This window comes from Heterodontus francisci, chromosome 17 (assembly GCF_036365525.1).
Source record: "Heterodontus francisci isolate sHetFra1 chromosome 17, sHetFra1.hap1, whole genome shotgun sequence".
NCBI classification, from domain to species: domain Eukaryota; kingdom Metazoa; phylum Chordata; class Chondrichthyes; order Heterodontiformes; family Heterodontidae; genus Heterodontus; species Heterodontus francisci.
The window spans coordinates 74,140,388-74,156,187 of NC_090387.1; the positions used below are offsets into that span (position 1 = coordinate 74,140,388).

At 43.9% G+C, this 15,800-nt stretch overlaps 2 protein-coding genes across 3 annotated transcripts in view; one reads left to right on the forward strand and one right to left on the reverse strand.

Annotated features, from left to right (window-relative positions):
* The window catches only part of slc7a6os (solute carrier family 7 member 6 opposite strand), a 73,988-nt gene that overhangs the window by 57,139 nt on the left and 1,049 nt on the right, over window positions 1–15,800 (forward strand). The gene's annotated exons all lie outside the window — the stretch shown is intronic.
* LOC137379062 (Y+L amino acid transporter 2-like) overlaps window positions 1–15,800 on the reverse strand; it is a 155,107-nt gene that overhangs the window by 13,281 nt on the left and 126,026 nt on the right. For both annotated transcript variants that reach the window (XM_068049681.1, XM_068049680.1), the window contains exon 6: window positions 11,028–11,131. In XM_068049681.1, coding sequence (XP_067905782.1) covers window positions 11,028–11,131 — 104 coding nt within the window. The remainder of the gene's footprint in view (window positions 1–11,027; window positions 11,132–15,800) is intronic.

Genomic DNA, 15,800 nt, shown 5'->3' on the forward strand with positions numbered 1-15,800 from the left:
GCGGCAGGCAGATTGGTGAGGACGAGGTCAATTATGTTTTTCCCTCTTGTTAGTTCCTTCACCACCTGCCGCATACCCAGTCTAGCAGATATGTCCTTTAGGACTTAGCCAGCTCGGTCAGTAGTGGTTCTACCGAGTCACTCTTGGTGGACATTGAAGTCCCCCACCCAGAGTACATTTTGTGCCCTTGCCACCCTCAGTGCTTCCTCCAAGTGCTGTTCAACATGGAGGAATACTGACTCATCAGCTGAGGGAGGGCAGTAGGTGGTAATCAGGAGCTTTCCTTGTCCATATTTGATCTGATGCCATGAGACTTCATGGGGTCCAGAGTCAATGTTGAGGTCTCCCAGGACAGCTCCCTCCCTACTGTATACCACTGTGCCGCCACCTCTGGTGGGTCTGTCCTGCCGTTGCGACAGGACATACCCGGGAAGGTGATGGCAGTGTCTGGGACATTGTCTGTAAGGTATACCTCCGTGAGTATGACTATGTCGGGCTGTTGCTTGACTAGTCTGTGGGACAGCTCTCCCAACTTTGGCACAAGCTCCCAGATGTTAGTAAGGAGAACTTCTCAGGGTCGACAGGTCTGGGTTTGCCCTTGTCGTTTCCGGTGCCTAGGTCGATGTCGGGTGGTCCGTCCGGTTTCATTCCTTTTTATTGACTTTGTAGCAGTTAGATAGAACTGAGTGGCTTGCTAGGCCATTTCAGAGGGCATGCAAGAGTCAACCAGATTGCTGTGGGTCTGGAGTCACATGTAGGCCAGACCAGGTAAGGACAGCAGATTCCCTTCCCTAAAGGACAATCCTAAAAGATTCTATAAGTATATTAAGAGTAAAAGGGTAGCTAGGGAGAGAGTAGGTCCCCTTCAGGATCAGTGCGGCAATCTATGTGTGGAGCCACGGGAAATGGGCGAGGTCTTAAATGAATATTTCTCATCCGAATTTACCATGGAGAAGGTCATGGAAGCTAGTGAGTTCAAGGGGGGGAGCACCGATATCCTGGAGCATATCAACATTACAAAGGAGGAGGTGTTGGAGGTCGTGAAGCGCATTAAGGTGGATTAATCCCCTGGGCCTGACCAGGTGTATCCTAGGATACTCTGTGAAGCAAGGGTGGAGATTGCTGGGGCCCTGGCAGAGATTTTTGTATCATCATTAGCCACGGGTGAGGTATCGGAATACTGGAGGATAGCTAATGTTGTTCATTTATTTAAGAAGGGCCGCAGGGATAAGCCAGGAAACTACAGGCCGGTGAGCCTTACATCAGTGGTGGGAAAGTTATTGGAAGGGATTCTGAGAGACAGGATTTATAAGCATCTGGAAAGGCATGGTCTGATTAGGGATAGTCAGCATGGCTTTGTGCGTGGGAAATCATGTCTCACAAATTTAACTGAGTTTTTCGAGGAGGTGACCAAGAGGATCTATGAGGGCAGGGCGATGGACGTTGTCTACATGGACTTTAGCAAGGCCTTTGACAAGGTCCCACATGGTAGGCTGGTCCAGAAGGTTCAAACCCATGGGATCCAGGGTGAGCTAACAAATTGGATACAAAATTGGCTTGGTGATAGGAGGCAGAGGGTGGTAGAGGAGGGTTGTTTTTCAGATTGGAGGCCAGTGACCAGTGGTGCGCCGCAGGGATCGGTGCTGGGCCCTCTGTTGTTTGTCATACATTCACATCCAAGTCATTAATATATAAGGGCCATGATTAGTAAGTTTGCAGATGACATCAAAATTGGTGGTATAGTGGACAGTGAAGAAGGTTGTCTAAGGTTACAACAGGATATAGATAAACTGGGAAAGTGGGCAAGGGAGTGGCAAATGGAATTTAACGCAGACAAGTGTGATGTGATGCATTTTGGGAAGTTAAACCAGGGCAGGACATATACAGTGAATGGCAGGGCCCTGGGGAGTGTTGTTGAGCAGAGAGACCTTGGGGTGCAAGTACATTGTTCCTGAAAGTGGCAACACAGGTAGGCAGAGTGGTGAAGAAGGCGTATGTCATGATTGCCTTCATCGGCAGAGGCATTGAGTACAAGAGTTGGGACGTCATGTTACAGTTGTACATAACGTTGGTTAGGCTACATTTGGAGTACTGTGTGCAGTTCTGGTCACCGCACTACAGGACAGATGTGATTAAGCTCGAGAGGGTGCAGAAAAGATTCAGAAGGATTTTGCCTGGTTTGGAGGGCCTGAGTTATAAAGAGAGATTGGATAGGCTGAGTCTGTTTTCCCTGGAGCGAAGGAGGCTGAGAGGGGACATGATAGAGGTATATAAAATTATGAGACGCATAGATAAGGTAGATAGCCAGAGTCTGTTTTGGTAGGGGTGACTAAAACTAGAGGGCATAGATTTAAGGTGAGAGGGAGGAGGTTTAAAGGGGATCAAAGGGGTACATTTTTCACACAAAGAATAGTGGGTATCTGGAATGAGCTGCCTGAGGAGGTGGTGGAGGCAGGAACAGTAGTGACATTTAAGAGGCATCTGGGCAGGTACTTGAATGAACAAGGCATAGAGGGATATAGAATTAATGCAGGTTAGTGGGATTAGTATAGATAGGCATTATGGTTGGCATGGACGTGGTGGGCCGAAGGGCCTGTTTCTATGCTGTACCACTCTATGACTCTATGACTCTAAAAGTTTATAGCATCTTTCATATAGTTTTCATAAATGTTCCAAATCACTTCACAAGGGAAAAATAGATGCTGAGAAATTGTAGGAAAAAGCTTGGCTGAAAAAATAAACAGTTTGATTTTTAGATTCAGCACTGAAACAGGCCCTTCGGCCCACCGAGTCTGTGCCGACCATTAACCACCCATTTTATACTAATCCTACACTAATCCCATATTGCTACCACATCCTCACCTGTCCCTATATTCCCCTACCACCTACCTATACTAGGGGCAATTTATAATGGCCAATTTACCTATCAACCTGCAAATTTTTTGGCTGTGGGAGGAAACCGGAGCACCCGGAGGAAACCCACGCAGACACAGGGAGAACTTGCAAACTCCACACAGGCAGTACCCAGAATTGAACGTGGGTCGCTGGAGCTGTGAGGCTGCGGTGCTAACCACTGCGCCAGTGGTTAGGAGGCTTTTAAAGAAGAGGAGAGAATAGTGAGGCAGGGAGGTTTAGGGGAGGATATTCCACAGAATAAGCTGTCTTGGATGAAGGATATGCCACCAAAAATTAACTAGAGGAGCAAGGAGAGGGACTGCACAGGAGGGCAGAGGTGGAAGAACAAATTTCTATGTTGGGAATCATGATAGAATTTACCATATTACCTTGTTCTCTCACACAGCACATAAAAAATTACACCACTGAAATTATGAAACATGTTGACTGACTTTCAGTACAAGGGAAGTGCAGAGGAAGTTGCAGAGGTAGGGAGAGGGCATAGTGATAATGTTACTGGACAAGTAATCCAGAGGCCTGGACTAATGCTCTGGAAACATGAGTTCAAATCCCACCTTTAAATAGTAAATCTGGAATAAAATGCTCGTCTCAATAAAGATCATGAAACTCCTGAATTTTTGTAAAAACTCTTCTGGTTCACGAATATCCTCAGGGGAGAAAGTCTGCCATTCTTAACTGGTCTGGCCTATGTGTGACTCCAGACCCACAGTAATATGGTTGACTGCTCCCTGAAATGGCATAGCAAGCCACTCAGTTACATTAAAACTGTTATAGAAACGTTGAATAAGAATAAAACCGGACAGACCACCTGGCATTGACCGAGGCACCAGAAACTAAAAAGGCTCACCCTATCCAGCTGACCCCGCAAAGTTTTTCTCACTAACATTTGGGGGCTTGTGCCAAAATTGGGAGAGCTGTCCCACAGACTAGTCAAGTAATAACCTGACAGTCATACACACCAAATCATACCTTACAGCCAATGTCCTAGACTCCTCCATCACCCGAGGTGGCGGCACAGTGGTTTGCAGTTGGGATGGAGTGGCTCTGGGAGTCTTCAACATTGACTCTGGAGACAATGAAGTCTTATGGTCAAATGCAGGCAAGGAAAACTCCTGCTGATTACCACCTACCACCCTCCCTTAGCTGATGAATCAGTGCTCCTCCATGTTGAACACCACTTGGAAGAAGCACTGAGTGGGTACTTCAGTGCCCATCAAGAAGAGTGGCTTGGTAGCACCACTACTGACTGAGCTGGCTGAGTCCTGAAGGACATGACTGCCAGACAGTGCTTACGGCAGGTGGTGAGAGAAACACTTATTTGACCTCGTCCCTCACCAATCTACCTGACACAGGTCCATTTGACCATGATGGTATTGGTAGGAGTGACCATCGCACAGTCCTGTCTTCACACTGAAGACACCCTCCATTATGTTGTGTGGCACTACCAACGTGCTAAATGGGATAGACTCAGATCTAGCAGCTCAAAACTGGGCATACATGAGGCACAGTGGGCCATCAGCAGCAGCAGAATTGTATTCCACTGCAGTCTGTTATTCTACCAGTACCTTCAAGCTAGGGGACCAACCCTGGCTCAATGAAGACTGTAGGAGAGCATGCCAGAAGCAGCACCAGGCATACCTAAAAATGATGTGCTGACCTGGTGAAGCTATAACACAAGACAACATGCTTGCTAAAAAGTGGAAGCAGCATGCTATAGACAGAGATAATTGATCCCACAAGCCACAAATCTCTTCAACACTTTGCAGACCTGCTGCATCCAGTGGTGAATGGTGGTGGACAATTAATTGGAGGAGGAGCCTCCAAAAACATCCCCATCCACAATGATGGTGGAGCCCAGCACATCAGTGCAAAAGACAAGGCTGAAGCATTTGCAACCATCTTCAGCCAGAAGTGCCATGTGGATGATCCACCTCGACCTCCTCTTGCGGTTCCCAGTGTCACCGATGCCAATCTTCAGCCAATTTGATTCACTCCATGAGATATCAAGAAATGGCTGAAGGCACTAGCTAGAGCAAAGGCTATGGGCCCCCATTGTAGTACTGAAAACTTGTGCTCCAGAACTAGCTGCACCCTTAGCCAAGCTGTTTTAGTACAGCTACAACACTAGCATCTATCCGACAATATGCAAACTTGCCCAGCATGTCATGTCCAAAAAGCAGGACAAATCCAATCTGGCCAATTCCTACCCCATCAGTCTACTCTCAATTATCAGCAAAGCGATGGAAGGTATTGTCAACAGTGCCATCAAATGGCACTTGGCAGCAATCTGCTCAGCTCCAGATCTCATAAAAGCCTTGGTCCAACCATGGACAAAAGATCTGAATTCCAATGGTGAGGTGAGAGTGACTGCCCTTGACATCAAGGCAGCATTTGATTGCATGTGGAACTAAGGGTTTCTAGCAAAAGTGAAGTCAGTGGGAATTGGGGGAACTCTCCACTGGTTGGAGTCATACCTAGCACAAAGAAAGATGGTTGTGGTTGTTGGAGGCCAGTCATCTCAGTCCCAGGACATAGGGTAGGGTCCTAGGCCCAACCAACTTCAGCTGCTTCATCAATGACCATTCCTCCAACATAAGGTTAAATGTCCGCTGATGACTGCGTTGCGTTCAGTTCCATTCGCAACTCTTCACAGACTGAAGCAGTCCATTCCCGCATCCAGCAAGACCTGGACAGCATTCATGCTTTGGCTGACAAATGACAAGTAACATTCACACCACACAATGACCATCTCCAACAAGAGAGAATATAATCATTGCCCCTTGACGTTCAATGACATTGCCATCATGGAATGCCCCACCATTAACATCCTGGTGGTTACCATTCAACAGAAAGGTAACTGGACCAGCCATATAATTACTGTGGCTACAAGAGCCGGCCAGAGTCTGGGAATTCTGTGGCGAGTAACTCACCTTCTGACTCCCAAAGCCTGTCTACCATCTACAAGGCACAAGTTAGGAGTGTGATGAAATACTCTCCACTTGCCTGGATGAGTGCAGCTCCAACAACACACAAAAAGCTCGACACCATCCAAGACAAAGCTGCCCATTTGATCGGCACCCCATCCACCGCCATAAACATTTCACTCTGTCCACCATTGGCACACAGTAGTAGAGGTGTGTATGATCTAAAAGAAATGCTGCAGCAACCTGCCTAGGATCTTATAACAGCACCTTCCAAATCCACGACCTCTACTGCCTAGAAGAACAAGGGCAGCAGATGCATGGGAACACCATCACCTGCACGTTCCCCACCAAGCCACACACCATACTGATTTGGAACTATATCACCATTCCTTCACCATCACTGGGTTAAAATCCTGGAACTCCCTCCCTAACAGGGCTGTGGGAGCATTTTCACCACATGGATTGCAGCATTTCAAGTAGGCAGCTCACCACCACCTTATCAAGGGCAATGAGGGATGTGCAATCAATGCTGGCCTTGCAGTAACGCTCACATCCCAAGAATGAATTAAAAAATAGTTCAGTCTGAAGGTAATGAAAGCATGGATAAGGGTTTGTGAGAGAACAGCAAAACTGCTGATATGGAATTAAGCAGTTCCAGTAAAAGATAGGATATGGAGTTTGAAGCGGAGCTTGGAATTGAACAGGATATTGACGTTATGTACCTTTCAGTTTAACTGAGTAAGTAGCTGCAGAGGAAAGTAGAGACAGAGTGGAGAGAGAGCCCAGAGGTTTTAGCTAGTGCCAAACAGGATGACTTCAATTTTGCCAATGTTTCGTTGAAGAAAGAGAGAACTTGCGTTTATATAGCACCTTTCACATCGATAGAAAATCTCAGAGCACCATTCACATCCTCAGAATGTCTCAAAGCACTTCACAGCAAATAAAGTACTTTCAAAGTGTAGTCACTGTTGTAATGTAGGCAAATACAGCAGTGAAATAAATAACCAGATAATCAGTGTTTAGCATTTGAGGAATAAATATTGGCCAGGATATCAGAAGAACTTCTCTAACCTGCACATAGACTCATGGGATCTTTTATGTCCGTCTGAGAAGGCAATGGGCCACAACACCTCTGACAGTGCAGCACTCCCCTCAGTAGTGCACTGTCATGTCAACCTAGATTATGTGCTGAAGTCTCTAGTGGGGCTTAGATCCCACTTATACAGAGGTGAGCATGCTACCATTGAGCTAAGGCTGACACCTGGCTCATCTGTGACTTGATGTAGAACTTACAATCTGACAGTACAGTGATGGATGTGGAATCAAAAGTGGAGGACAGGTAGAATTGAGTGTCATCAGCATGTGGAAGCTGAGGCCATGTCTACAGTTAATGATGCTAAGGGGCAATATGTAAATGAGGAAATGGAAGGGTCTCAAGGACAGAATACTGGGTTGCTTTCAAGCTGTCCATGTGGCGCTGGGAGGAGAAGGGCTATTAAAGATGTGTTGGTTATGTTAGAATATGTAGGAGTAAAACTGAAAGAAGTTAATCCATGAAGGTGCATGACTAAAAATAAGCCATGGAGGATGATGGGATGATTGACTGCCAGACATCCCACAGATGTTGAGAACATGAAGGCATACTGTGCCATGGTCCCAGTTATAATAACTACGACCAGTGGGATCTTGGTGCTATGGCCAGGGTAGAAACTATCAAGGATAGATTGATTAGATTAGAGATACAGCACTGAAACAGGCCCTTCGGCCCACCGAGTCTGTGCCGACCATCAACCACCCATTTATACTAATCCTACACTAATCCCATATTCCTACCAAACATCCCCACCTGTCCCTATATTTCCCTACCACCTACCTACACTAGTGACAATTTATAACGGCCAATTTACCTACCAACCTGCAAGTCTTTTGGCTTGTGGGAGGAAACCGGAGCACCCGGAGAAAACCCACGCAGACACAGGGAGAACTTGCAAACTCCACACAGGCAGTACCCAGAATCGAACCCGGGTCCCTGGAGCTGTGAGGCTGCAGTGCTAACCACTGCGCCACTGTGCCGCGGGAGCGGTGGGTCTGGTGTTGTGTGGCAACAAATGTTCAAGGATCTTAGAGAGACAAGAGAGGTGAGATAGGGAGCAGTAATTAAAAAGGATGAAGGGATCAAAAGCATTTCTGGCATTTTTGTTCATTACAGCAAGGAAATGTGTGGTCAGGGAAAGAGTCAGAAAGGAATTGAGGGAACAGAAAGTGGATGGGATAGGGCAAGTGGATCTAGTGAGAAGTAGGCAGCAGTAAACAGAGAAGGTGCATTAACATGAGCTTGAGACTGGATTGAAGGAGGAGGAGCTGAAAATGTCTATTAACTTCTCCCACTTGTTGAAGGTGACTACGCTGGCAGTATCCTTTCTCCCAAACAACAAATGGATACTGTTGCTGCCACTGAAGGAATGTTGGTTTGTAATGCTGCATAGAAACCAAACAGGGACTTCAATGTCTTTGTGCAATCCAGCATTCAACCAGATCAACCCAGAAATAAATGTGATCCTATTTTGTTACTTTACCATTTTCAAACATAGCCAATTGTGTTCATAAAGGGTTGTGGTACATATGGATAGGAGACAGAAGATAGAGATTCAAGTGGATTAATTTTCCAGTTTTATTTTGAAGCATAAACTTTCACCTCGTTCTATTGCTTGGAAAGTGACTTGAAATACATGTATTTAATTGTAAGTGTGTGATTTATGATCCATGCTGATGTCTTTCTCTGCCCAATGGGTCATGCTGCATTATTGTTACGTTGTTTTATCGATGGTTTCCATCCAGTAGTGATCTCTGAAGTTTGGGGCTAGAAAGTTGGTTGTGATTAGTAATTAGAAGTGTGTTTCACTTAAATGTGTATTTCAAATTCAACTTAAAAATCTGCAACTAGTACACCTCACCGAGTTGCTACCAGTTACAAGTGAATTGAGTTGAAGTGGTCTGCTTTTTCCTCAGCAGGAATATAGTTGCAACAGGAAACTTTGTGCAATTCAGCAGAGTGAGTAGTACTCTCATCTTTACATTATAAGTTTGTGGATTGAAGCCCCACTCCAGAGACTTGCGCACATAACCCTGACTGATACTTCAATGCAGCACTGAGGGAGTGTGCAACCTTTTGAACAAGACCTGGAACCCCATGTATCTGCTCAGGTGGGACATAAAAGATCACATGGTATTCCCATGAAAAACAGGGAGTTCTTCTCAAACCTTGACCACCATTCATCCCTCAAACAACACCACCAAAACAAATTATATGTCATTCATTTTGTTGCTATTTGTGAGATCTTCTTCTTTGTCAATTGGCTGCTGCAAAAAAGTGAATATATTTTAATATTATTTATTTGTGGAATGGTGGAATACCCTGTGAAAATGACAAGTGCTGTATAAATGCAAGTTTTTTCTTAGATGGACTTAATGTCTTTTAATCATTTTGATTTGATACAGGAACTGATGGGCAAACGTCAACACAACCATGGTTGTAGAAGAATTACATTTTTGGTGCCATATTGCATTGATTTTACTCAAGAGAAAGACCTTATAAATTCCTTTGGACTAATTGCATTCTTGAATATGGGGTGTTTTAGAATTGTAAAGTTTAGGGCACTGAGACATGGTTGCGAGTGTAATTTCAGTACCTGCTAGTTTTAAAGTATGTTGTCTGTTTGCACATATTTAACTCTTGTATATAAATAATCTGTACTGGTGGAAAAAAAAAGCTTTACATATTTATTTAGAGATACAGCACTGAAACAGGCCCTTCAGCCCACTGAGTCTGTGCCAATTTATACTAATCCCATATTCCTACCACATCCCCATACTAAGGACAATTTATAACAGCCAATTTACCTATCAACCTGCAAGTCTTTGGCTGTGCGAGGAAACCAGAGCACCTGGCGAAAACCCACACGGTCACAGGGGGAACTTGCAAACTCCACACAGGCAGTACCCAGAATTGAACCCAGGTCACTGGAGCTGTGAGGCTGCGGTGCTAACCACTGCGCCACTGTGCCGCCAATATGGCATACAAGTTGTCTGATTAATAGTAATGTATCTCGACATGCTGTGGATTTAATGAATATTTTAACAGTTACATGAGCAAGAAATGTTGCATAGACTTACGGCCTAGATTTTCCTGTTCGGTGTCTAGGTGTGCAAGTTTGGCAAGGTAGAAGCCCTTACTGCAAAATCAGGCACAAGCTGCATACAATTTTCATCCACAAAGCCAATAAAGTAAAATGTCATGAGATAGGGCTAATCTTGCATTTCCCTTGCAATTCAAAAGTAGAAAAGTGGGATACGTTCAGCAAAAATGTACCAGTAAAAATAACTCAGAGATGTACAGGTTAGACTGGTCAAACAGCTAAGGCTATAATAGAAGATGGGGAATGTATATTTGGGATTGAATGCTTACATACACTGAGTACAACTTAGAATTGGATCCTGTGAGGTTTCTCAGTAAATACTTTTAGAGTCTATAGGTAAGATCCACTGGTTACATTTATAGCAAACAATATCCCACAACAACAAGCATACTGAGAAAGAAATGATAAGGGAGCTAGAACAGACGTACTGCAGTGCTTGCCCATTGATTTAATTGTTTGGTGGCTGTTGGATTGTGGGCTACCAAATTTGACTGGGGTTAACTGAGAACCTGTTATAAGATACTAAAGCTATGTGGGGCGTTAGTTAGTTAAAGAATGGTGGCAGAGATCCCATTGCCACTTTGGTGCGATACAATGTCTAACTGTGGTTAGTTCTGTTTTAATCGTGAGCTCGGTAATTTTTTGAACCTCCTTAAACCTCTAAATTCTACAACCAAGAAAATGATATGTGGGTGTGGATTTTTTTTAAAATGAAATGTTTTCTGTAATGCTGCAGAACTGTGAAGAGGGAACTTGCTTGAAAAATGAACATGCTATGCAAAGTGAAATAAATTTTATACACACATCAATTTTAGCAATTGTGAAATGAGGAACTTAATAGAACTAGTGAAGTACATTTTAATAGGTACAAATTGTGCACTATTTTGCACAAATGTATCAAAGGCAGATAAACAATGAGGGATAATATTAAACATTACCATGGTAATGAGATTTATCCCAGCATGCACTAGGCTTTGGGAGGTAAGCTTACCTTGAAGCTAATATAATTGATGCATTAAGGCTACCATAACACGAGAGAGCCACTGCTATTGGCACAATCCATTTCATTATTCCTAGGGTCTCATCTGCAAATGTCTAAAAGGCAAAAAATTCATTTCATTCCTCAGAGCACCTGTAAAATAACTTTCTGATTCAGAAGTTTTATTTTTCTAAAATAATCATTATATTACATGAGAAAGAAATTTCCATACAGGTGACCTGTCCAGTGTAAATTTCAGCTTGGGTCATCTTTATTTTTCTAGAAATACCCTATTTTATTGGAGGCAAAATACAGTTTCTACTCCAATTTCCTTCCCCAAAAGACCACGGCTCCCTTTGACCAGGTTGAAAGTGGGATATTTTTGTCCATACTCTAGAACATCTAAATTTGTTCTTGCGTATAGGTTTGGTGTAAATTTTCCTCTATTTTTGCCACTTCTAATTAAATTAGTATATTTACACCCCTGTTAAGACTTCTATTGAAAAAGATTTTTTTTTATATCACTGTACCTCTGTATTCCTTAATTCTTAATGTATTATTAAGGTACCTCTGTATTCCTTAATTCTTAATGTATTATTAAGCCTGTGTTTTCATTGTAAATTGCTACTGATTCCTGTTTCAGCAGGAACTGAGTTGACAATGTTGCAAATGTAACCCAACTGTTTAAGAAAGGATGGAGAGAGAAAGCGGGGAACTACAGCCTGACATCAGTAGTAGGGAAAATACTAGAATCTATTATAAAGGATGTGATTACTGGACAGTTATAAAATAACGACTTGATTGAGCAGAGTCAACATGGATTTATGAAGGGGAAATCATGTTTGACAAATCTGTTAGAGTTTTTTGAGGATGTACCTAGCAGAGTGGATAAGGGGGAACCAGTGGATGTGGTGTATTTGGACTTTCAGAAGGCTTTTGATAAAGTCCCACATAGGAGATTAGTAAGCAAAATTAAAGTGCACGGGATTGGGAGTAATATATTAGCATGGATTGAGGATTGGGTAACAGGCAGAAAACAGAGAGTAGGAATAAATGGGTCATTCTCAGGTTAGCAGGCTGTGACCAGTGGGTACCACAAGCTTGGGCCCCAGCTGTTCACAATCTATATCGATGATTTGGATGTGGGGACCAATTGTAATATTTCCAAGTTTGTGGAGGACACAAAATATGGTGGGAATGAGAGTTGTGAGGAGGATGCAAAGAGGCTTCAAGGGGATTTGGACAGGCTGAGTGAGTGGACAAGAACATGGAAGATGGAATATAATGTGGACAAGTGTGAGGTTATCCACTTTGGTAGGAGGAATGGAGGTGCAGAGTATTTCTTAAATGGTGAGAGATTGGAAAGTGTAGATGTTCAAAGGGACCTAGGTATCCTTGCTCATAAGTCACTGAAAGCTAGCATACAGGTGCAGCAAACAATTAGGAAGGCAAATGGTATGTTAGCCTTTACCGCAAGTGGATTTGAATACAGGAGCAAAGAAGTCTTGCTTCAATTGTATAGAGCATTGGTGAGGCTGTAACTGGAATATTGTGTGCAGTTCTGGCCCCCTTGCCTGAGGAAGGATATACTTGCCATAGAGAGAGTACAGCTGAGGTTCACCAGACTGATTCTTGGGGTGGTGAGATTGTCCTATGAGGAGAGATTGAGGAGACTGGGTCTGTATTCTTTGGAGTTTTGAAGAATGAAAGGCGATCTCATAGAAACTTACAAAATTCTTAAGGGGATAGACAGGGTAAATGCTGAAAGGATGATTCCCCTGGCTGTGGGATCTAGAACCTGCGGAAACAATCTCAGAGTAAAGGGCAAGCCATTTAGGACTGAGATGAGAAGGAACGTCTTCACTCAGAGGGTGGTGAATCTTTGGAATTCTGTGCTCCAGAAGGTGATGGAAACTCAATCATTGAGTAAGTTCAAGACAGAGATCAATAGATTTCTAGTTGCTAATAACATCAAGGGGTATGGGGATTGTGAGGGAATATGGCATTGAGGTAGATGATCAGCCATGATCTAGAATGGCGGAGCAGGCTCGAAGGGATGAATGGCCTACTCCCGCTCCTATGTTCCTAATACAGAGCAGAAGTATGGCAGTTAAAGATGGCCAGAGCACACTGCAGGTATATTTTATGTACTTTTTTTCCAAGAGATCCTTATACCAAGAATCATTCCACAGCCAAAAGTATGGGCAGGCAAACCAGTTCTAATCCTCTGTCAATGCCACTCTTGAACCATCCACTAGAAGATATGCACTACCAAACCAGTCTTCGAATTTACCTCTCCTAACCTCTCTGTGGGGCTATGCTCCTAAATTTATCATCACCTATTCAAGACACTGCTGAAATTGTAAAGTCAATATGTGAGCAAATGCTTGTGCAAATTTATATCCTTCAACTATGTGGCATAATGCCCACATGGGGAAAATAGTAATTTTAATTACTAACACTGTAATACACTAATGTAGGATAAATATAATACACTGAGATAAGTCTTATCTTCTCCTCCTGGTTCTCATCCTCCTCTGGAATCAGCTCCATTGCTGCCAAATGGTCAGAGGCCAGGAATCCTGCGGCGAGTAACTCACCTCCTGACTCCCCAAAGCCTGTCCACCATCTCCAAGGCACAAGTCAGTGATGGAATGCTCTCCACTTGCCTGGATGGGTGCATTTACAACAACACTAAGAAGCTCAACACCATCCAGGACAAAGCAGCCTGCTTGATTGGCACCCCATCCATAAACACATTCAGTCCCTCCACCACTGACGCACAGTGGCAGCAGTGTGTACGATCTACAAGATGCACTGCAGCAACACACCAAGGGCTCCTTAGACAGCACCTTACAAACCTGTGACCTCTATCACCTAGAAGGACAAGGGCAACAAATGGTTGGAACACCACCACCTGCAAGCCACACACCATCCTGACTTGGAACTATATCACCGTTCCTTCACTGTTGTTGGGTCAAAATCCTGGAACTCCCTTCCTAACAGCACGGTGGGTGTCCCTACCTGACATGGACTGCAGCGGTTCAAGACGGCAGCTCACCACCATCTTGTCAAGGGCAATTAGGGATGGGCAATAAATGCTGGGCTAGCCAGCGATGCCCACATCCCCATGAATGAATTTTTAAAAAATTGACCTGTTTTGCAGTTTTTCACTTGCTTTCCACTTCTGCTGAGCGCATTTATCCTTCTGCTAGTATGTTGGATCAGCTGATGTGCACCACTAATCACTGAGGCCACTATTCACCTGCACTGGACCCCTGGATCAACCTGTGCTGGCTCATGGCCAACTCTCCACCAGTCCTCGACACTCCAATTTCCACAGGTGTTCCTCCAGAAGTGAGCCTATTGATACTTTTCTCCTCAAACAGCTCCTGGACTCACTTGCCCTTCATAATTTGAACCTGGCCATTACTTTTTCAATGTTGCAAGCTGACTCCACCCTATCTACAAGTCAACTTCATCTCGCCACAGGACCTCCATTTTAACTTTAGACTTTCTTTTATTGTTCCCTCCCTATCCTCTGTTTACAACCAGGACATATCTATCCTTATCTGTGCCATGCCTCTATAACTTGAATTTCCTCTGTGTCCCGTCGCATTAGTATTTGGCTGCCTACCAAGATCTGAGCCTATTAATTTTATCCCCTTTTTTTCCCTGTTCTCTTTATCCCTTTTGGGATCTTCCCTCCTGCGTCTTCTCCTCCAGACATGCCATAGGAACATAGGAGCAGGAGTAGGACATTCAGCCCATTGAGCCTGCTCCGCCATTCAATTAGATCATGGCTGATCATCTACCTCAACACACTTGGCTGTGCTATCACCATATCCCTTTATGTCATTAGTATCCAGAAATCTAATGATTTCTGTCTTGAACATGCTCCATGATTGAGCTTCCACAGCCCTCTGAGGTAGAGAATTCCAAAGATTCACCACCCTCTGAGTGAAAAAATTCCTCCTCATCTCAGTTTTAAATGGCCTACCCCTTATTCTGAGATTATTCCCCTGGTTCTAGACTCACTAGTCAGGGGAAACATCCTACCTACATCCACCCTATCACGCCCTGTAAGAATTTTGTAAGTTTCAATGATGTCACCTCTCATTCTTCGAAACTCTATAGAATACAGGCCGTTTCCTCAATCCTCATAAGAGAATCCCGACATCCCAGGGATTAGTCTGGTGAACATCTGTTGCACTCCTTCTATGGCAAGTATATCCTTCCTTAGATAAGGAGACCAAAACTGTACATAATACACCCTGGTCTCACCATGGCTCTATACAATTGCAGCAAGACATTTTTACTCCTGTACTCAAATCCTCTGCAATGAAGGCCAACATACCATTTGCCTTCCTAATTGCTTGCTGCACCTGCATGCTAGCTTTTAGTAACTCATGAACAAGGACACCCAGGTCCCTTTGAACATCACCACTTCCCAACCTTTCACCATTTAAAGAATACACTGTCATTTTGTTTTTTTCTACCAAAGTGGATAACTTCACATTTTCACACTTATTCACATTATATTCCATCAGCCATGTTCTTCCCATTCACTTAGCCTGTCCAAGTCCCCTTGAAGCCTCCTTGCATCCTCCTCATAACTTACATTCCCACCTAGTTTTGTGTCATCAGCAAATTTGGAAATATTACATTTGGTCCCCACATCCAAATCATTTATATAGATTCTGAATCACTTTTTCATTCTCCATACTTGGGTATTTTGCCCAGTCCCACTCACCGCCTCTGCCTCCAGTCCAGATAAAATTGGCC